At 41.8% G+C, this 24,237-nt stretch overlaps 1 protein-coding gene across 1 annotated transcript in view; it reads right to left on the bottom strand.

Moving 5' to 3' along the window:
* Positions 1 to 11,438: 11,438 nt before the first annotated feature.
* Positions 11,439 to 24,237, bottom strand: part of ube2o (ubiquitin-conjugating enzyme E2O) — a 111,370-nt gene continuing 98,571 nt past the window's right edge. The window contains exons 16-20 of the mRNA XM_060918150.1: positions 22,735 to 23,187; positions 18,285 to 18,421; positions 15,195 to 15,398; positions 12,538 to 12,595; positions 11,439 to 12,103 (exon numbers count right to left, since the gene is read on the bottom strand). Of these exons, the coding sequence (XP_060774133.1) occupies positions 11,439 to 12,103; positions 12,538 to 12,595; positions 15,195 to 15,398; positions 18,285 to 18,421; positions 22,735 to 23,187 (1,517 nt within the window). The remainder of the gene's footprint in view (positions 12,104 to 12,537; positions 12,596 to 15,194; positions 15,399 to 18,284; positions 18,422 to 22,734; positions 23,188 to 24,237) is intronic.

Raw genomic sequence — 24,237 nt, 5'->3', positions numbered from 1 at the left:
TACCTTTTTTAGGGTTGCCTGTGAATTCACCAGCTGACAGAGGCAAGCAACCCCACCTGCATACATTGCCACAAATGCCTGGCTGATAAAAATGGTGTTTTGAGCATTTTATCCTATTGTAGGTATCCTGCCATAGGATTACAATATGCTGCCTGGAAAAGAATTCCCCCCATACTTTGCTATGCTGCAGCAAGGCCTATCCAAAATCACAGGTTTTAATATTTTCCTATACCCCTGGCCAATTCGTCCACAAAATGAGTGGATGGATGAGAGAGCGACTAACCACCACCTCACACTATGTATTTGACCCTAAAATGTATTAATACTGTCAGCAATTAATATTCATCAATGTTCCCCCATGCATGCACCTGATTTGCAACAATCATGTATTTCCCAGTGCTCCACCCTGAATTAGGCTTTGGTGGATTGGGGTCTGATTACAACCCAAGTCTATCAAGGCACGATGTATATACACTTGTATGCAGTGCATTCCCGCATGGTCAAGGGAAGCCTGAGGTACATCAGGGATTCGGATCAGTATACTCACTTGCATGAGGGAACACTGTTCCTGGAAATCCCTACAGCCCCAACAAACCTGCCTGGGCTTTGCCCCAATCCCCTTGTGTGGAGAGAAATGTAACGGGGAGATGATGGGGAGGAAGTGGAGGGATTTGAAAAAGAGCAGGTTGAAAACTGCATTAGAGGTGCTGTTTTAAGGGCCCTGGCACCTCAGTCCCAAGGAGCTGGTACAGGAGGAGAGAGACAGAGGAAAGACCAGATGTTTTTCCAATCTTCAACTGTCCAGTTTTGGCAAGCCTGAACCCAATGTCTTCTCTGATTCCTGTTCTTGGCTGAAAGGAACTGAACCCAATGTGGTCTTCTCATCTTAGTTCATGACATGTACATTCTGAGATCCTTTCTGCTCACCACAAACTTATTGCTAATGGAATCGGTTGAAGAAAGTACTTTATTTAATTTGACAAAATATATTTTGTCAATGCGGAACATCAGTGGCAAAAGAAATTACAAGAAAAACCACCAAAAGAAACAGATTTACACACTTTCTTTTGCTTTGAATGCAGATGTGCAGACAAGATTTTGACTCCGTATAGCCATGACCCCCAAAGAGAATATAATTTACGGCATTTGGCAGATGCCCTTATCAGAGTAAATTATATTTACCTTCATTATCTAGAATACAAAATGGTTAGTAAGCAGTATTGTTAGATGAATGCTTTTTTGTCCATTTCTTCTTATAACTGTGTTTATATTGTCTACAAATTAAGGCATTTTGTATAAACATTTGGGCAAAATGGGTGATTTAAGTACTTGTACATGGCAAGATAGATAACTTTACTAACTAACTTAATCAGAAAAAAAGCAGATAAAGTGTTATAGTAAGGTGTTGGGCCACTATGAGCCATCAGAAAAACATCAACTTGCCTTGGCATCAATTGTACAAGTCTCTGGAACCATACTAGACGGATGAACACGATTCTTCCAAAAGATTTATTCAAGTAGTTTGAAATCTGATGACTGTAGCAAAGCGAGAAAATAGTCACCTTATCTTGCCTTGAACCCAGGTCTACAGGGTACCAAACCTGCACCCTGACCACAATACTACAGAGGCCAGGCTCATTGGTATGGCAGTCAGAGCACATACTCAATTATAGTGACAGGCACTCCGTCACACTGCCCTCCCCTTTTTTTTTTTTGGGGGGGGGGGGGGGGGGGGGGGGGCACACTTGCGCACTTCATGCACACAGACGTCCCTCACGCATCCCCCAGCCATACTTCTCCCATACAGACTCGTGCTTTATCCATCTCTGGGGTCCCTCGTACAGCTCACACATAGGGTACACCTCCAATGGCCTCCCAGCAAGCCATCCCACTTCTGACACCATCTGTAGAGAAGCAAGAGAACAGTCACCTTATCCTGCCTTGAACGCAGATCTACAGGGTGCCAAACCTGCACCCTAATCACAACACCAAAGAGCCAGGCTCATTGGTATGGCAGTCAGAGCACACTCAACTGTAGTGATGGGCACTCCGTCACAGTGCCTATGAAGGCCATGACATTCAACCGACATCATTTTCATGCAAACCATCTCTCATCACTCTAAGGGAACAAAGTAGAGCAAAGCCATACCAGGAAAGTGCTTTACACAGGATTTAAACAAAACTAATTTGGTATTAAGAGGCTTAACGTGTGCCAAGAAAACATTACATACTGCATTGCACAGCCCCCAGGCTAAACCATTAATACAAAACCAGCTGAATACATGGTTTCATAACTTTAATGTCAAATTCTGATTCTACCATCTGAAAACTGGCAGAATTTTCAGATGAAGTGCCTTTCCCCTTCTTCAGCTCTCTGGCTGTGGTGAACTTGTGTCTACTGAGGCCTGAATTTAATGTGCTTGGCTGAAAAGAATAGAGCATACTGTTTTGCTGTAGCCCATCCATTTCAGGGTCCAAAGTGCTGTGCATTCAGAGATACATTTCCATACACAGTTGTTATAATGGTTATTTCAGTTACTGTTGCCTTCCTGTCAGCTTGCACTAGTTTGTCCAATCTCCTCTGACCTTTCTCATTAACGAGGTGTTTCCGCCCACAGAAATGCCGCCCACTGGATGTTTTTTCTTTTTCCTGCCAATCTGTGTAAACTCTGGAGACTGTTGTACGTGAAAATCCCAGGAGTTCAGCAGTTTCAGAAACACTCAAACCAGCCCGTCTAGCACCAATGACCAAGCCATGGTCAAAGGCACTTAGATCAGATTTCTTCCCCATCCTGGTGTTTTTAAATACCCTTTTGAAATTTATTTTAGTTCCAAAAATCGAGAACATTAACCCTGAGGTGATCTATGGATCTGCTGTAAATCAACAACTTTTTGACACACTTTTTCCAGATAATTATACTGTGCTGAGATCACCAGCTCACTTTTCAGTCTTTTTTCCTTCTTTGGACATTGATCAGGCTTTATTCCATGTGCTTCTGCTTCATCACAAATTGTTTCCCTTTTAGGTCAAATGGTGATATAGAGCTGAAAGAAAAAAGGAAAAAATTTTTGCATGCATGTGATCAGAAACCTTGTTAGACTGAAAATGGACTGATATATAGTAAACAAAGCAGTTCCTTAAAAAAGTTATACACAAAGAGTAACATTAGCTCGTACACATATACAGAATATATTTGTTTAGTGTGACCCCACAATCATATCTGTATTACCTAATGTTATTTTATATGTATAGTCAAACCTCACAAGGACACATACCTACAGTTTGTGTGTCTGGTTCTGCCTCACTGTGTATAATTAAATAAATGAATAGTACACTGTCAGAAATACAGGTACAATTGGGGTCCATTTCTGTCCCCCAAGCTACAATCTACACTAATGTACCTCCCTAGGGCTCCATTACTAGACTTCAAGGTAACTTTGTGTATCTTTTCAGGGACAAACATGTACAGTGGCATGCAAAGGTTTGGGCACCCTTACTGAAAATGTCTGTTACTGTGAATAGTTAAGTGAGCAGAAGATGAACTAATCACCAAAAGGCATAAAGGTAAAGACGATACATTTCTTTTCAGCGTTTTCTGCAAGATTTGTGTATTATTTTTGTTTTGTACAATTGGAGAGTGAAAAAAGAAAAGGAACACCATGTGAAAGTTTGGGCACCCTAATACATTTGAGTTCTCAAGTAACTTTTACCAAGGTTCCAGACCTTAATTAGCTTATTGAGCTGTGGCTTGTTCAAATTCTTCGTTAGGAAAGGTCAGATGATGCAGATTTCAAAGCTGTATAAATTCTCTGACTCCTCAAACTTGTCCCTAAAATCAACAGCCATGGGCTCCTCTAAGCAACTCCCTCACATTCTGAATAATAAAATATTTGATGCTCACAAAGCAGGAGAAGGCTACAAGAACGTAGCAAAGTGTTTTCAGGTAGCTGTTTCCTCAGACTGTAATGTTATTAAGAAATGGCAGTTAACAGAAGCAGTGGAGATCAAGGTGAGGTCTGGAAGATGAAGAAAACTTTCTGAAAGAACTGCTTGTTGGATTGCTAGAAAGGCAAATGAAAACTCGTTTGACTGCAAAAGACCTTCAGAAAGATTTAGCAGACCCTGGAGTGGTGGTGCACTATTCTACTATGCAGCAACACCTGAACAAATATGACCTTCTTGGGAGAGTCATCAGAAGAAAACCTTTCCTGCGTCTTAGCCACAAAATTCAGTGTCTGAAGTTTGCAAATGAACATCTAAATAAGCCTGATGCATTTTGGAAACAAGTCCTGTGGACTGATGAAATCAAAATAGAACTTTTTGGCCACAATGTGCAAAGGTATATTTGGAGAAAAAAGGGTGCCAAATTCCAGGAAAAGAACACCTCTCTAACTCTGAAGCATGGGTGTGGATCGATCATGCTTTGGGGTTGTGTTGCAGCCAGTGGCACAGGGCACATTTCATTGGTCGAGGGAAGCATGGATTCAAATAAATACCAGCAAATTCTGGACGCAAACATCACACCATCTGTAAAAAAGTTGAAGTTAAAAAGAGGATGGGTCCTACAATAAGACAATGATCCAAAACACACCTCAAAATCTATAATGGAATACCTCAAGAGGCACAAGCTGAAGGTTTTGCTCATGGCCCTCACAGTCCCCTGACCTAAACATCATTGAAAATCTGTGGATAGATCTCAAAAGAGCAGTGCATGCAAGACAGCCCAAGAAACTTGTAGAACTGGAAGCCTTTTGCAAGGACGAATGTGTGAAAATCCAGGGGTGCCCAAACTTTTGCATACCACTGTACATACTGTCAGATTGTTTGGCCATAAACATGTGATCAATGCCAGAAGCTTTGTTTCCGTACACGGACACACAACTGTTATGGAAACTGGTTCAAAAGAAACAAAAACTCTGATGTGCTTGTGTGTGTGTGTCGGGGGGTTTGGAAATTAGCAGTTTGAGTGAATTCGTAATATGGAGCTAGTTTTGGAAGCAGCAAAGAAACAAGGATGAAACATCACCAGATAAAGTTGTCTTTGAATAAGAAATTTGGTATTAATAATTTCACTGCCAAAATCAATATCACAATCAAACAAGTTCAGTTCAGCCCACACAAGCCTTGCTGAGTTTATTTGTCTACTATAAATAAATTCAATACAAGTGTTGCCAGGCAAAACAAACCTCGCCCGTTAGCACTTATCATGAATATGAAGGAAGATATCATGAAAATAGGTTAGTACAGAAGAGCTACTGTAGCACAAACTGCTGAAAAAGTTACTGCTGACTAAAACAGAAAGGTATCAGTATTAACTTTTTCAGCAGTTGGGCTACAATAGCTCTTCTGTGGGATTGGACCATATGGGCTAGCTTTCATGCCCCATGCAAATCATCTCATCTCATTATCTCTAGCCACTTTATCCTGTTCTACAGGGTCGCAGGCAAGCTGGAGCCTATCCCAGCTGACTACGGGCGAAAGGCGGGGTACACCCTGGACAAGTCGCCAGGTCATCACAGGGCTGACACATAGACACAGACAACCATTCACACTCACATTCACACCTACGCTCAATTTAGAGTCACCAGTTAACCTAACCTGCATGTCTTTGGACTGTGGGGGAAACCGGAGCACCCGGAGGAAACCCACGCGGACACGGGGAGAACATGCAAACTCCACACAGAAAGGCCCTCGCCGGCCACGGGACTCGAACCTGGACCTTCTTGCTGTGAGGCGACAGCGCTAACCACTACACCACCGTGCCGCCCCCATGCAAATCAATCAATGAGATTTTGACACCCATGACCCTGTTGCCGGTTCACTGATCATCCTTCCTTGGACCACTTTTGGTAGGTACTAACCACTGCATACCAGGAACACCTCACAAGATGTGCCGTTTTAGAGATGCTCAGACCCAGTCATCTAGCCATCACAATTTGGCCCTTGTCAAAGTCGCTCAGATCCTTACACTTGCCCATTTTTCCTGCTTCCAACACATCGTCAAGAACTGACTGTTCTCTTGCTGCCTAATATATCCCACCCCTTGACAGGTGCCACTGTAATAACAATGTAATTCACTTCACCCGTCAGTGTTTTTTAATTTTATGGCTGATCGGTGTATAGCATTTCTTTTAGACAAAGTGTTGATGTGGAATTAGAAGGAAATCATTAAATTACTTTTTCCCCTTTATCACTTTACTTGTAGTGGTTAGCGCTGTCGCCTCACAGCAAGAAGGTCCGGGTTCGAGCCCCATGGCCGGCGAGGGCCTTTCTGTGCGGAGTTTGCATGTTGTCCGCGTGGGTTTCCTCCGGGTGCTCCGGTTTCCCCCACAGTCCAAAGACATGCAGGTTAGGTTAACTGGTGGCTCTAAATTGACCGTAGGTGTGAATGCGAGTGTGAATGGTTGTCTGTGTCTATGTGTCAGCCCTGTGGTGACCTGGCGACTTGTCCAGGGTGTACCCCGCATTTCGCCCGTAGTCAGCCGGGATAGGCTCCAGCTTGCCTGCCAGGATAAAGCGGCTAGAGATAATGAGATGAGATCCATGCAAAAGAAAACCTGTGGTTTTCAAAATCTCACCATGTAAAGAAGCCATATGGGTTTTCTTTGGGTTATTGCCCAAAAACATGACAGTAAATGGATTCACAACTCTAAATTGCCCCTATGTAAGTGCGTGCATGGTGTCTGCGATGAAATTGCATCCCACCCAGTGTTCATGGGCTAGGCTCTAGATCTGATAAAGCAGTGACTGAAGATGAATAACTGAATGACTATACCAAGGGTTCCCAAGTTGCCACACATTTATTGTGAGGAATGATTAACGAACAAGGTTTTTCTCAGGAGGAACACAAATGCGCACGTCTACAGCCAAACACACACTGCTGCCTGATCTTGACAGGTACCCATGTGATGCCTGCTATCAATCTGAGGAGTTGGTGCCTCTCAGCCAGCTTCAAAGAGAGTGTGAAGGGCTGCAGATCATCTTCATTGACCTGAATTAATGCTTTGGATTCAAATGGATTATAAAAGCAACACTCAGGATGTTGAGATTTTTCATGTCTAGGTCTTAGCTGTTTCTAGCGTGGTCCAGTGCAACTCTACAGGAACATCAAATTTTTTTTAAATTAAGTGTCAGACTTTGGGCAGCTTTACTAGGTTCAACTATTTGGTTCTGCAAATCAAAGCTAAATAATGTTTTTGGGGTTTATTCCCACCCACAAACAGATCCACATCAATGAGCCTCTTTTTGGTGTCATAAATCACTACCTGGTCATCAACCCAGTTGCCACTTTCCTGGGGCTTGCAATGCTGTGGTTATTCAGGAGAAAATAGAAAAACTTTTCCATTCTTGTATTAGTATTTTTTGTTTTATTGGTTTATTTAAAACTCCCAATCAGCACCTTTAGTCCATTTTATTATGTTATTTTAAAGTGAAAGCAATGGAGTAGATATGTGAGAACATGGTTATAAAAAGCATTATATGCTTAGCTAAAACACAGTACCTTATGTAACATTACATTAATGACATTAAGCAGACGCTCTTATCCAGAGCAATGTACAACATACTCAGAGAAGCCTGGGGAGCAGTTAGGGGTTGGGTGCCTTGCTCAAGGGCACTTCAGCCCTGACTGTTGGTCCAGGAAATCGAACCGGCAACCTTCTGGTCCCAAAGCTGCTTCTCTAACCATTAGGTCACCGCTTCCTCCATGGCCCATGTAAAACAGTCCCTCACTCACACACTGTCAGCCACAATGGACTCTCCATGTACAAATGTTCGGACAGAACCAAAAATAAAATCATTCTTGGTCATTTTATCCGACTAGTTTTGTTGTAGTGCTATATATTTATTTAAATTGGATTAAGTGTTAATGTGCAAACAAAACAGAAAACGAAACTTGGAGAATCTCTGGTTCTGCTCGCCAAGAGTTTAATGCTTCACTTTATACATTTGAATTTTTAATGCAACCAAAATAAATTGTTAAAAAAATACAAAGGAACCAAAAGAAAATACAGTAATACACACACTCCGCAATTAATATGCCCCAAGCATTCACAATAAGGACTTTGAACTCATGTTTGTTAAATATATATATATAATCTATGTATTTATATATAGTCATGACTTCTGTACAGAGGAAATCAGGCTACAAATCATGTGTTTTTTTTTTTTTTTTTCCCGCTCCTCCATTAGTTTACCAATACAGGCCACTGTGGAAATGTTTTATCATACAGTCAAGTCTTGTGAGTAGCCATAAGGCTTAAAGCGACGTGTTACATGCTTTGGCTGCTGTCTCTCGTCAACAGGACCGCACGGATGTGAGAACACGGGTCAGAGCTTTATGTGCTTGATGTCCGATTTATTTCAAGACTTCATATTTGTTGTCATAATAGCAGAAATGGAGAAGGTTGGAGGTCAAAGATGAGCAGTAGGACAACAGCAGGAAACAGTCACAGTAAGAGGGGTTGAACATGGAAAAAAGATGTAAAAGATGATAAATGCAAAAAAAAAAAAAAAATCCACTGATGTCAGTTCCCTTGTGCATGATCGTTAAAAAAAAAAAAAAAGACTGGACAGGCCATCAGATCAGAGTTCAGCAGGAGGATACTGATCTTTATAATAAGAAGGACTGACTTAGGCTAACTCCAGCTCTGGAGGACCTGTGGAGCGTGTAGTTTAACGCATTTTCCTGTTCCAACACAGAAGAGCAGCGCAAACCTCAGTGCCATTAGATCCAGCAAAGTTCAAATGGATAAGCTCGATAAGGAACCACTGAATCCCGTTCTAATACATCCACACTGTGTCAGCAAGGGCATGCTCTTTAATTGATGGGGGAAAAAAAAAGGAAACACCCCCCCCAAACCTTACACTATATCCAAATATGCACATCAGGACTTTTCCATGTCCAGTCTCGGGAGTGCTTCTCTGGACATCATCGCTTTTAATTAAACTGAATCCTAGTACATCATGACAAATCATATATTCAGGAAGATGGGTAAACTGTAAATCTAATACATTTCTGTAAGCTGCGAAAAGCTATCGCTAACCGTAAACAAACATGCTGTTTGTCCAAAGAGCAGAATCACAGCAATCATTGATTTACACAGCGATCCACTTACTGATCAGCATAAAGAATAAAATACAGACATGGAAGACATGTAAGAAAGAATAAGGAAAAAAAAGTCAGGAAAAAGAAACAAAAAAAAGATAAAAGATGAGCAAGAATGATGGATAAAGTTAGTTAAGAAAGAAAGGAGAGGAATGAAAAGAGGAGAAAATGAAAATGTGCTGAATGCCTGTGTACCAACACTAGTCTTCCTTCCTTGTAGTAATACTAGAATGCATTTGCTCCCATGCAAATCTAATGAGTTTCCTTTAATAAAGTTGGCAAATGCAACCTTTTGGCTGTAAATGTGACGCAGAGAAACCCAGGTTTAATGCAGCATCGCCGGGTCGTTTCTGGTCAGAAGCTGTGTAGGTGATCATTCAAGTCATTTCAACTGATGAACACTGAAGAAATAAATGACGGCTTTCAGGGGATATGTACAGGATATGTACAGGAAATGTACAGAAATTTGAAACATGATGTGACATCGGCTCAGAGGTGCTACAGCACCCAGACTGAAACGAGTGCAGCAGTTAGCATCGATGATACGAGTACACGATCAAAACCTGCCACCCTTCACTTATAAAGCAGCAGAAAGCTACAACTCTTCATGAATAAACAAGAAGAACGTCCTTCTGCCTCCTCAAGTTTTCCCATCGTGCTTAGGATTAAAAAAAAAAAAATCAGGAGTTTATATTTAGGACCTTGGATCCAAACTGCACAATACTATACTAAACAATAAGCCAGAATCTCCCACTAGCCACACAAAAGCAGTGTGGCCAAGAGCCATGCTGTTGCATCTACTCACACCACGTACACTGTGTCTACAAAAGTGCTGTGTCTCCCCCTAGTGGTCATAATAGGCATGTATACATAATTAGCCTCCCTTTTTGTGCTACATCAGAATACTGGTTGTTCCATAAACACAATGACTTAAGTGTTAAATGCAATAGTGTCTAAAAAAATAAAATAAAAGAATACAGATTAAATTGGATAAACGTAGCATTTCACAGCATGAAGAAAGTGTTGGGATTGTGCTTCTAAAAATAACTTTCTGTTAGGAATAATGTGCAATGTGTATCGTATGGCATCTTCAAGTGGGGCAGTGTACATTACAGAAACTGGATAAAGGATAAGATTTTTGCTCACTAAGGGAAAGGAGAGAGAGAGAGAGAGAGAGAGAGAGAAAGAGGTTAAAGATCGTGTCTATGCGCTTTGTTCAAACCCAGGTCTTTGAAAGCTCGTCTCTTGAAGGTCTAGTACAAGTCTCAACACTTGCTTGTGGGTTATAAAGACACACCGTGTAGCAAAATGGTGTCACTCTTCCTTATAAAAAGTGTAAAATGTATTGTACATGAATGGAGTGAGCTTAAAGAGAAGGCAGAAATGAGCTACACAGAGCGAGGTCTTGATGGCAGATGTAAAAAATTTTCCCGTGATCTAGTTTGAGAATCAAGAGTTTACTGTGTCTTGTTTGTTTTTTGCATGTAAACTTGGAAACCAGGCGTACTAACTGATTATCAGGCTCACAGCAACATTTGGGCAGTTTTGTGACATTCGATATGCAAGTGTGTGTGTGTGTGTGTGTGTGTGTGTGTGTGTGTGTGTGTTGGGGCAAAACATGATGCAAAACTGTCAAGCAACACTAATGTTAAAGTTTGAGATTGACTCGAATATGAAAATGAGAAAGCAACATGGAGCAGCACTTCATGAGGAAATGAAAAGTGGAGAGCATGCTGGAAAGTGGAGTTCTCCAGTGAACAAGAGGATGACGATCAGCCGAGCCAAAATGTCACGGTGACTCAGACAACAACAAGCCACAACTCTCATTTCCTCCCAGCAGTCATTACCAATAAATAACTTGGTGCAAAACCCTTTGCATGTTTCAGTAGTGTGACGACAGGTCCTCTCCATCAGCTTTGGTCTCATGGCTCAGGTTTCAGGACGGCGCCCTTTCGGTCTTGAACGATGCATCTGTCCCAGCTCTCGGGCATTGCTCTACCTCACAAATCACTAAAATTTCACTTAGGTCTTTGTTACGCTTCAAAAATGAATCTTCTATTGTCATCCTCCTCCGCTTCCTTCTCCTCCTCCAAACGCTTCAGGCATCTCAATATCTCCCTGAGAGACCAGAGTCGATATGAAAGAGGCATTTTTACAGCACACAGAGGGGTTTGGGAAAACATAATGCCTTGGGGAGGGATCAAAATGTGCTTGGCTTGCAAAGACAGCATAACCTTGCTGGAAGTCGGATGGTTAAAGGGATTGAATGCAGCTCTTAAAAGAAGCGAAAGAAAGAGTAAAATATGAAAGATGTGATGAGTGGATGAGTGATTATTTCTCTTCAGGAATGCCGGCAGCATTCAGTGCTGCACGATACTGAAACAGGACGCCACGCACACTCTTAACAAAGCCTTTTGAGAGGGGAAACAACGGGAAGCCGATGTCTGGGTAGCCGCTCCGTTCAGGAAGGAAGCTGCGGTAGCTCCGTCTCCGCTTCTTCGGCCTGACAGAAGGCTGAGATTCCTGTGCCACTTTGCCACCTTGCTGTGCAGGCTCTGCCCCTCTGGAGCCGTCCAAATCGGAGTTCAGGCTGAGGTCCTTGGAGGCACCGAGACCAGAGTCTTCAAGCTCCTCCTCACCTCTGGACTCGGGTTTGCCTGCAGGGCTGCTGTGTGCCAGCGCCTCAGGAACCTCCTCGTCCAGTGGCTCAGCCCGCATGGTGCCAGCATTTCGAGCACCACGTTCAGACACGGCCGTGTCCAGCTCCAGCCAGGATTCGAGCCGCTGCACAAGTCTCCAGCCGCTGGTGCAGAAGTGCTCACGTATCTCCTGCTGGAAGACCTCAACTGGCTGCACCAGGAGCTGCGTCATGGATTGCACCATTTTGATGAGGGTCATCTCGTTGTAGCAACGACTGTTTTCATAGCCCTCCTGCAGGCCGCGGTCACTGTCAAAGCCCGCCTCGTTGTAATACGGCTCGTTGACCAAAATCAGGCCTGGAGTGAAACATGGTTCAAAGAATATCAGTAGAAACTCTAAAATCTCAACTAAGGATGCATTGATACTGATGCCGATATGGGGCAGATTTTGTGCTCAGTTGTTCGTACTATCCAGTACCATGTTATACAATATGATATAAACAGTGTAAGTCATGCAATTGTTTATCACCTTTGGATTAATGCTATATTATAATGTTCATATTATCAGTATTTAGTTATGTCCACATTTAAGCTCCATATGACAATATATAAGCATGTTGCATCAATCAAGACATTACATTAGTAAACTGGCTAGTGAGCTCACTAATGTGTTCATGTTGCTTTATCCTAAGCATATTTCAAAGTCCTTGACGACACACACACACACACACACACACACACACAGTGCATGAATACTTCATAGTGTGCAATGTAGCAGAGCAGTTACTGACCTTGAATAGAGATGAGCACCTGCAGGAGACTCGACTTGCTTGTCCACCTCTCTGTGCCCTGAGGACACAAACAAACAAACAAATAAATAAAATAATAATAAAAGCCCTTTAAAGACTGAAACAGGATCACAAGGTACATCAAAAAGTACAAAGCTAGTCACAGTGGTAGTGTAACATGGCGAGGGTTAAACAAGCTCACAAGCTTTATCACCTAACGACGATTCTCCAGTATAAATGGGCGACACATCTTTTAAAATCCAGCACTCTTTTACCATACTGGTTTTATTTACCCCCTTTTCAGCTTTCCCGCTTCTACCCTGAACGACTTGCATATCAACGTTTATAATTCCAAAAAGTTGGGACGGTGTGGAAACTGTAAATAAAAACAGACTGTGAAGATTTGCAAATCATGGGAACCCTGTATTTCGTTGAAAATGGTACAAAAACAACAGAACAGATGTTGAAACTGGAACATTTTATTGTTGTTTTTTATTTATTTATTTTTTTAATTATTATTTTTTTTTTATAAAGATTTTTTTTTGGGCTTTTTTCACCCCCATTAGACAGGACAGCGCAAAGACAGGACAGGAAATGAGCGGGAGAGAGAGACAGGGAGGGATCGGGAAACGACCTCGGGTCGGAACCGAACCCTGGTCCCCGGAGCCATGGCACGGCGCCCTAGCCACCCGAGCCACGACGCCCCCCATTTTATTGTTGTTTGAAAAATATATGCTCACTTTGAATTTAATGCCAGCAACATGTTTCAAAAAAGTTGGGACGGGGCAACAAAAGACTGGAAAAGTTGTGTAATGTTTAAAAACATTCAATAAGGTTAATTGGCAACAGATCAGTAAGACGATTGGGTATAAGAAGAGCACCCCAGAAAGGCGGAGTCTCTCAGAAGTAAAGATGAGGGGGGGGTTCACCGCTCTGTGAAAGACTGCGTGGGCAAACAGTGCAACAAGTTAAGAATAATGTTCCTCAATGTAAAATTGCAAAGAATTTGGGGATCACATCATCTATGGTATATAATATAATATTATAAGATTCAGAGAATCTGGAGAAATCTCTGTATGCAAGAGACAAGGCTGAAAACTGACACTGGATGCGTGTGATCTTCAGGTCCTCAGGCGACACTGCATTAAAAGCAGATACGTGTCTGTGAGCACCTCAGAAGTGTTCCTGAGCTCACTGTATGAGCTCAGGAACACTGCAGAAAACCCATCACCTGTGAAAACAGTTCATTACTGCATCCACAAATGCAAGTTAAACCAGATATCCAGAAATGCTGCCACCTTCTCTGGGCCTGAGCTCATTTACGAAGCAAAATGGAAAACTGTCCTGTGGTCTGACAAATCGAAATTTGAAATGCTTTTTGGAAATAATGGACACCATGTCCTCCAGGCTAAAGAGGAGAGAGATCATCAGGCTTGTTATAAGCACACAGTTCAAAAGCCAGCATCTGTGATGGTATGGGAGGCATTAGTGCACATGGCATGGGCATCTTGCACATCTGGGAAGGCATCATTAATGCTGAATGATGCATACAGGTTTTGGAGCAACATGCTGCCATCCAGATGACGCCTTTTTCAGGGAAGGCCTTGTTTATTTCAGTAAGACAATGCCAAACTGCTTTCTGCACATATTACAAGTGCATGGCTCCATAGTAAAAGAGTCTAGGTGCTAAACTGGCCTGCCGACAGTCCAGACCGGTTCTCTTTTGATAACATTTAGTGCATTATGAAGTGCAAAATAAAACAAAGGAGACCCCAAACTGTTGAGCAGTTGAGATTGTATATTGGGCAAGAATGGGACAACATTTCTCTTTCAAAACTGTTTACAGAATGTTGTGAAAAGTAGAGATGATGCAGCACAGTGGTAAACATAGCTCTGTCCCAACTGTTTTTGAAATATGTTGCTAGCATCAAATTCAAAATGTACATTTTTTTCAAAAAACAATAACATTTCTTAGTGTCAACATTTTGATACGTTATCTTTGTACTATTTTTAATGAAATGTAGGATTTCCATGATTTGCAAATCATTGCATTCTGTTTTTATTTATATTTTACACAGCATTCCAACGTTTTGGATTTGGGGTTGTACTAAGTCCATCACAAATATTTCAATATAGATGCATTTAATTTGTTTCAGGGTGGAGGTTTCCTTTAAAGATAGTTTAAACCAAAAACAGTTGGTTGGTTGGTTGGTTGGTTGGTTAGTTAGTTCACTCAAATGTATTCAATCAGCCCATGTCTTTGGGTTTGTGTTGGAGCGATGAGCCATGTTGTTCAGAAGTAAAGAAAGCATACAGTCTCAGGTTTTTTACAATCTGCCTGACATCACACACTTGCCTCAAAAATCTAAGTTTAATAAATCTGTATTAACAAAATAAATAAGACAAATCAACTATATTGTCTTCTGAACTGCTTCACACTTCGAGACTACAGCTATACTGTACTTGCTGCGAAAGCCGCATGTATTACTGTATTTATATAAAAAAACAAAACAAAAAAACAATATGCACCACTTTTCCTCTTGGCTGTTAGTACACACTAGTGTTATGAAGGTGTGATACATTTCTGAAGCTGACAAGAGCGTGTTTAAATACAGCACTGGAACATAGCCCAGAAAAAGCAGGAATGGAATGACTCTTACCTTGCCAATCCATGTGCCTAGCAGGCTGACACACACTTTGCCGTTGTCGTAGAGGTTCGGGTTGAGGCGTCCGCTGCACTGTGACAGGTAGCGGAATAGTGGCGGTACAGCGGGGTAGATATTGGGCAATTGGATGTCAAACAAGAACAGGCCATCCTCATATGGTGTACGTGTAGGGCCCTTGATTAGAGCTGAGAACAAGTCCTGGAGAAGTGGGACACAGGAGTCAAAAGTCAGTAAACCAGAGGTAATTCCATACTTTAGAAATCACAGAAATGGGCAGAAATCCTCAAATACGCACCAAAAATGTCAGCTGAGGAAAAACTATAATGAAAATTAATTTACATATTAAATTTCCTTTATTCATCATCAGTCAGAGCTTTATCACAGTCGGGTTGTGGTGGATCCAGAGCCTGTTCCGGGAATACTGGGTGTGAGGCAAGAACACACCCTGGATGGGACGCCAGTCCATCACAGGGCACCATGCACATATACAGTACCAGTCAAATGTTTGGACACACCTACTCATTCATAGGTTTTTCTGCATTTTGTATTTTGGAACAGATATGAAATTATGTAGGTTTAAAAAAAAAAAAAAACCCCACACATTTCATATTTTAGATTCTTCAAAAGGAGCCAGCGTTTACCTTGATGCTTTACAAGCTATTGGCATTACCAGCTTCATGAGGTCATCACCTGGAATACTTTTCAATTAACAGCTGCGCCTTGTCAAAAGTTAATTAGTGGATTAATTTCTTGCCTTCTTAATGTGCTTGAGATAAACAGTAAATAATAACAATACAGTAAATAGCCCTATTCCACAACTGTAGTAATCCATATTATGTCAAGAAACCGCTCAACTAAGTAAGACATGAAGAAGTGTCTTTCAGACATGATGTGTATTTTAATTAATAAAAATAAAGGGAAAAAAACCCCCCAAAAAACCTTGAATTAGAAGGTGTCCAAAGTTTTGCCTGGTACTGTACATTCATACCTTCATTCATACCTAGGGGCAATTAAGAGTCACCAATCCACCTACAGTGGTGCTTGAAAGTTTGTGAACCCTTTAGAATGTTCTATATTTCTGCATAAATATGACCTAAAACATCATCAGATTTTCACACATGTCCTAAAAGTAGATAAAGAGAACCCAGTTAAACAAATCAGACAAAAATATTATACTTGGTCATTTATTTATTGAGGAAAATGATCCAATATTACATATCTGTGAGTGGCAAAAGTATGCGAACCTCTAGGATTAGCAGTTGATTTGAAGGTGAAATGAGAGGCAGGTGTTTTCAATCAATGGGATGACAATCAGGTGTGAGTGGGCACCCTGTTTTATTTAAAGAACAGGGATCTATCAAAGTCTGATTTTCACAACACATGTTTGTGGAAGTGCATCATGGCACGAACGAAGGAGATTTCTGAGGACTTCAGAAAAAGCGTTGTTGATGCTCAACAGGCTGGAAAAGGTTACAAAACCATCTCCAAAGAGTTTGGACTCCACCAATCCACAGTCAGACAGATTGTGTACAAATGGAGGAAATTCAAGACCGTTGTTACCCTCCCCAGGAGTGGTCGACCAACAAAGATCACTCCAAGCATGTAATAGTCGTCAAAGTCACAAAGGACCCCAGGGTAACTTCTAAGCAACTGAAGGCCTCCCTCACATTGGCTAATGTTAATGTTCATGAGTCCACCATCAGGAGAACACTGAACAACAATGGTGTGCATGGCAGGGTTGCAAGGAGAAAGCCACTGCTCTCCAAAAAGAACATTGCTGCTCGTCTGCAGTTTGCTAAAGATCATGTGGACAAGCCAGAAGGCTATTGGAAAAATGTTTTGTGGATGGATGAGACCAAAACAGAACTTTTTGGTTTAAATGAGAAGCGTTATGTTTGGTGAAAGGAGAACACTGTATTTCAGCATAAGAACCTTATCCCATCTGTGAAACATGGTGGTGGTAGTATCATGGTTTGGGCCTCTTTTGCTGTATCTGGGCCAGGACGGCTTGCCATCGTTGATGGAACAATGAATTCTGAATTATACCAGCAAATTCTAAAGGAAAATGTCAGGACATCTGTCCATGAATTGAATCTCAAGAGAAGGTGGGTCATGCAGCAAAACAACGATCCTAAGCACACAAGTCATTCTACAAAAGAATGGTTATAGAAGAATAAAGTTAATGTTTTGGAATGGCCAAGTCAAAGTCCTGACCTTAATCCAATTGAAATGTTGTGGAAGGACCTGAAGCGAGCAGTTCATGTGAGGAAACCCACCAACATCCCAGAGTTAAAGCTGTTCTGTTCGGAGGAATGGGCTAAAATTCCTCCAAGCCGGTGTGCAGGACTGATCAACAGTTACCAGAAATGTTTAGTTGCAGTTATTGCTGCACAAGGGGGTCACACCAGATACTGAAAGCAAAGGTTCATATACTTTTGCCACTCACAGATATGTAATATTGGATCATTTCCCTCAATAAATAAATGACCAAGTATAATATTTTTGTCTCATTTGTTTAACTGGTTTCTCTTTTTCTACTTTTAGGACTTGTGTGAAAATCTGATGTTTTAGGTCATATTTATGCAGAAATATAGAAAATTCTAAAGGGTTCACAAACTTTCAACCACCACTGTAACCGCATGTTTTTAGATACTGGGAGGAAACAGGAGAAACCAGAGGAAACCCGCAAAGACATGGAGAGACTGAAACTCTGATGGACACTATCCTGAGCACAGGATCGAATTGGGGATCCTAGAGGTGTGCAGTGCGACCCTTTGCAGCAAAGTGTGTCACCGATCTTAAAATACCTGACCTAAATCATCCTAAATTTGCAGAAATCTGGCTAGATTTAACAGCAGTTCACCAGAAATGTGGGTGACACGGTATCTCAAGTCAACAATATTTGTGCTACTGTCAGGAACTCGAGTACAAATGTACTCAAACATTGGCATGTTTGAAATGATTGATCAAACAATTGAGCAAACCTCAAAATGGTAGAATAAATGTAAGGGCTTCTGATTAACCTTTTGTTTTATTTTTTTATTAAACCAACCACAGCTGTATCTTCGGTTGCGATGCACTCACCATGCGGTCCTCAAATGTCTTGACCATAATGCCATCAGGCAGTGAAGTGGCCAGCAAAGCCATCTCCTTTCTGACTGTACTGAAGAACTTCTTAGCTTCAGCTGGTTGGAACTCCATCTTCTTGAACGTGTGGGTGTCTAGCGAAGGCGGGTAGAAACATTTCTCATGCACAGCCCAAATTCAATTAAAATCCCTGAGGCATATTACAGCTTTAATAACATGTACAAACCTTTGAGATGTTATCAACTCGTATTCACTCATCAATCAGATTAATGAAGTTTTTTCGGATATGGACGAGTGACTGATGACTTAGACATGGAGTTAGTGTTAAAAACTGGAAGCTAGAAGCTGCCCTTTGTGCTGCTACGCAAAGTTTGTGGTGAAAATGAAATGTAAATGTATCCCCTTAACCCAGATATATTCAGTCAGACAGGAAGTTACAAGGTTTTTGTAACGAGATACATATACATTTCATTTTTCACCAAACACTGTCTGTCCTTGATGATAAACTGTGTTTATTAAATATCTCACACTATCTAAAATAAGAAGCACAGTTTGGGTATTTAAACACATACACTGATCAGCCACAACATTAAAACCACTGACACGTGAAGTGAATACCGAAGTTGTTACAATGGCACTTGTCAAGGGGTGGGATATACTAGGCAGTAAGTGAACAGTCAGTTCCTGAAGTTGATGCGCTGGAAGCAGAAAAAATGGGCAAACTTGGGATCTGGAGTGACTCCTGGTATGCAATGGCTATTACACATCAAAAGCGGTTCAAAGAAACGAAAACCAATGAAATGGCGTTGGGACTGGGGCACCCAAGGCTCAATGGGAACAAAGGTCAGCATGTCTGGTCGGATCCCACAGAAGAACTACTGCAGCACAAACTGCTGAAAAAATAATTAATGACAGAAAAAAAAAAAAGTGTCAAAGCACCCACTGCATTGCAGTTTGCTGTGCATGGGGCTGGGTAGCTCCAAACAGGTCAAAGTGCCCATGTTTCCCCTGTCCACCAGTGAAAGCACCTACGTGAGCATAAAAAATCATATTTTCCTTTTACATCATGTTGACGGCCAGGTGTGTGTATTGCTGGGGAAGAGATGGCACCAGAATGCACTATGGGAAGAAGGTATGCCAGGAGAGGCAGTGTGATGGTCTGGGCAATGTTCTGATGGGAAATCTTGAGTCCTGGCATTAATGTGGATGTTACTTTGACACGTACCACCTACCTAAGCATTGTCGCAGACCAAGTACGCCCTTTCATGGCAACAATATTCCTAATGGCAGCGGCCTCTTTCAGCATGATAATGCACCCTGCCACACTGCAAAAATTGTTCAGGAACGGTTTGAGGAATATGACAGCGCTCGAGGTGTTGACTTGGCCTCCAAATTCCCCAGATCTCAAGCCAATCAAGAATCTGTGGTAGAGACGACGGTTTTCCGCGATCGTAGTAAACGGACAGAAGACACGGAATCCAGTATTTGAAACGGAATGTCCAAAAAGTTTATTTGCACAAATTAACACTAAATATTTTGTATCAAATAAGCCATTATGATGTCGGACTTCACCTTTAACTTCGTTGGAGGATTTCCGAGGCTTGCCCATAGCGTGCATAAATCATGTGCTTATTGGCTGTTTGGTATCTGAGCTGGGTGTCCTTTAGCCAATAGCTTCGCTGCTCTCATACAGAGACTGGTATTTATGTTGCCATGCCGAAGTGAACAAAAATGGAGACCGGATCAGCGCCTGTACTGACAGTAAATGCATTATCAAGAGTGAATCAATTTCCCGATCAATTATATAAAGACAACGGTATTTTATTTTGCAAATACTGTCAACATTCGATAGATTATGTGCACCTTGACACGATAAAAGGCTACTTAAGCCGCTCTGAGTCAGATTCTCTTTACTACTCTAACACGCAAATGTGAATAAACCAGACAGAAAAACAATTGCACTACTAAGTAGTGACTATTTAAACTTATAGTACAAGTATTACAAGTCAGAAACACCAGTGATCCAAAGAATTTAAGTTCAAGACAAGCAGTAGTACGGATGCCGGCGATGAACCAAGACCGGTGACGCTTAAAACATCGTATGTTCAGGGAACTGATTCGAAAGACCTACAGGAACAATTTGTGCTCAATTTTGTACAACCCCGATTCCAAAAAAAAGTTGGGACAAAGTACAAATTGTAAATAAAAACAGAATGCAATAATTTACAAATCTCAAAATCTGATATTGTATTCACAACAGAACATAGACAACATATCAAATGTCGAAAGTGAGACATTTTGAAATTTCATGCCAAATATTGGCTCATTTGAAATTTCATGACAGCAACACATCTCAAAAAAGTTGGGACGGGGCAATAAGAGGCTGGAAAAGTTAAAGGTACAAAAAAGGAACAGCTGGAAGACCAAATTGCAACTCATTAGGTCAATTGGCAATAGGTCATTAACATGACTGGGTATAAAAAGAGCATCATGGAGTAGCAGCGGCTCTCAGAAGTAAAGATGGGAAGAGGATCATCAATCCCCCTAATTCTGCACCGACAAATAGTGGAGCAATATCAGAAAGGAGTTTGACAGTGTAAAATTGCAAAGAGTTTGAACATATCATCTACAGTGCATATCATCATCAAAAGATTCAGAGAATCTGGAAGAATCTCTGTGCGTAAGGGTCAAGGCCGGAAAACCATACTGGGTGCCCGTGATCTTCAGGCCCTTAGACGGCACTGCATCACATACAGGCATGCTTCTGTATTGGAAATCACAAAATGGGCTCAGGAATATTTCCAGAGAACATTATCTGTGAATACAATTCACCGTGCCATCCGCCGTTGCCAGCTAAAACTGTATTAGTTCAAAGAAGAAGCCTATCTAAACATGATCCAGAAGCGCAGACGTTTTCTCTGGGCCAAGGCTCATTTAAAATGGACTGTGGCAAAGTGGAAAACTGTTCTGTGGTCAGACGAATCAAAATTTGAAGTTCTTAATGGAAATCAGGGATGCCGTGTCATTCGGACTAAAGAGGAGAAGGACGACCCAAGTTGTCATCAGCGCTCAGTTCAGAAGCCTGCATCTCTGATGGTACGGGGTTGCATTAGTGCATGTGGCATGGGCAGCTTACACATCTGGAAAGACACCATCAATGCTGAAAGGTATATCCAGGTTCTAGAGCAACGTATGCTCCCATCCAGACGACGTCTCTTTCAGGGAAGACCTTGCATTTTCCAACATGACAATGCCAAACCACATACTGCATCAATTACAGCATTATGGCTGCGTAGAAGAAGGGTCCGGGTACTGAACTGGCCAGCCTGCAGTCCAGATCTTTCACCCATAGAAAACATTTGGTGCATCATAAAACAGAAGATACGACAAAAAAGACCTAAGACAGTTGAGCAACTAGAATCCTACATTAGACAAGAATGGGTTAACATTCCTATCCCTAAACTTGAGCAACTTGTCTCCTCAGTCCCCAGACGTTTACAGACTGTTGTAAAGAGAAAAGAGGATGTCTCACAGTGGTAAACATGACCTTGTCCCAACTTTTTTGAGATGTGTTGTTGTCATGAAATTTAAAATCACCTAATTTTTCCTCTTTAAATGATACATTTTCTCAGTTTAAACATTTGATACGTCATCTATGTTCTATTCTGAATAAAATATGGAATTTTGAAACTTCCACATCACTGTGTTCCGTTTTTATTTACAATTTGTACTTTGTCCCAACTTTTTTGGAATCAGGGTTGTAAAAAATGTGTACAGTTGCAGATATTCCTCTGCAGAAGCTGAAACTGTTTATTGTGAAACACTGTAAACAGGGTTATTTTATTTTTTTATTTTATGAATTCAGCATTTATTAAACTTTACAAATATAAATCAAAATGCAATTTGCAAGTGTATTTTTTTGTTTTATATCTACCACACATGCACAAACAGTGTTTTAAAGCAGTCCTAAGTCCTTAAAATTTGGGTGTCATACAGGAAAACCTGAAACCGGTGTTGAAATGGAATTTAGTAAAACTAAAATGGAAAGATCCTGAATTATGAAGCGGAAAATCATTGTCTCTAATCCGTGGGATATGCTGGATATACAAAGTCTAACCCATGGAGGATGTGCTACGAACGTTTTGGTGTCAGATACCACAGAACACCTTCAGAGGTCTTGGGGAGTCCATGACTCCCTTGAAGGGTCAGAGCTGTTTTGGCAGCACATGGGGGACCTTTACAATATTAGGCAGGCGGCTTTAATGCTATAGTTGATCAGTATCTTCCTGGCACTGTTTAGAGGACTGACATTCCAATACGTTATTTAGATATTAATTTGATAGAACCCTGCTGGCAATTTACTCAAAGTTAGATTTTCAGAATTTGTCATTTTCTGGTTCAGAATCTTCTGTATATTTTTCCATCAATAAATTTTCCTAGTTCATACCTGGTGCCCACTCGAGCACAGAGAATACCTCGCCCTTGGCACTGGTGAATGTAACACCAGGTTTACCGCCACTTTGCTGGCACAGGACAGGCGTATCACTGGGCCACTCAGAGCGCACTGGTGTCTGAGGCTCGACGGGGGCTGACACCCGCTCCTCTTCCATCTTCTCCTCTTCTGCGATGGCCACATTGTCCAGTGTTTTCTTCAGGTTCTCTTGCAGCTTCTTAATGTCATCCAGGAAGCGTTTCTCCTTCGTGGGCTTGACATCAGCTGGGGTGGCGGTGCCAGTGGCACCTGTTGGCTCGGCAGTGGGTGAGGTGGGTGAGCCAGTCCACAGCTGCTCCACTGTCATGTTCTTCAGGCTTTCCAGGATCTTCAGGGCCTCCTTGAGCTCGCGGAAGGCCAGCCGCGGCGTCTCTTTACTGGGCTTCTCCTCACTTGTTGGTGCTCCACCTCCGCATGGAAAACAAACAAATGAGGATTAGACTGTTACTGCACATATAAATGACCTTACAAAATACCAATTTTAAATTAATAACATCACACCCAAATGATAAAAAGTATTTGTCTAAGAAAGATCTGATTACAATAATCAATCCACAACCTGTCTGAATTCTCCAATCAGAAGGTGTTGATTAGTGTTCGACTACAACATGGATCTGAATATTTATGACATAGTAAATCATCTGATGGTTTATATTGATGCGCCCATTCTAGCACATCATTACTATAATGGCTCATTCACAGGCACTTGTATGGTGGACACTTCACATAATCTAAGGCTACGTTTACACTAGACCGTATCTGTCTCGTTTTCTTCGCGGATGCACTGTCCGTTTACATTAACCCCCCTGAAAAAGCGGGGAAACGGGAATCCGCCAGCGTCCACGTATTCAATCTAGATCGTATCAGCTCCGGTGCTGTGTAAACATTGAGAATACGCGAATACGCTGTGCTGAGCTCTAGCTGGCGTCTCATTGGACAACGTCACTGTGACATCCACCTTCCTGATTCGCTGGCGTTGGTCATGTGACGCGACTGCTGAAAAACGGCGCAGACTTCCGCCTTGTATCACCTTTCATTAAAGAGTATAAAAGTATGAAAATACTGCAAATACTGATGCAAATACTGCCCATTGTGTAGTTATGATTGTCTTTAGGCTTGCCATCCTTCCACTTGCAAGTAATAAGTGATATGCGCTGGGATCTCACACACAGCGGCTCAGTCCCGAATCGTGGCTTGTTCACTTCACTCGCGCGCTCTGTGAGCTGCGCAGGGCCGGAGTGCACACCCTCCAGAGGGCACTCGCTGTTCAGGGCGGAGTGATTTGGAGCGCAGGATGCCTGCGGAGCCGAGCGTATCCGCGTATTGGTGTTGCTGTGTGCACGGCTAACGGTTTTAGTGTAAACGCGAATCGTTTTAAGAACATTAATCTGATGATCCGCTGATTCGACGTAATGTAAACGTAGCCTAAGCCCAACAATAAACATTAAAATGTATCAC

The sequence above is a fragment of the Neoarius graeffei genome, chromosome 4 (genome assembly GCF_027579695.1).
Source record: "Neoarius graeffei isolate fNeoGra1 chromosome 4, fNeoGra1.pri, whole genome shotgun sequence".
In the NCBI taxonomy this organism is placed as follows: Eukaryota; Metazoa; Chordata; class Actinopteri; order Siluriformes; family Ariidae; genus Neoarius; species Neoarius graeffei.
This window is presented reverse-complemented; position numbering and strand designations above follow the sequence as displayed.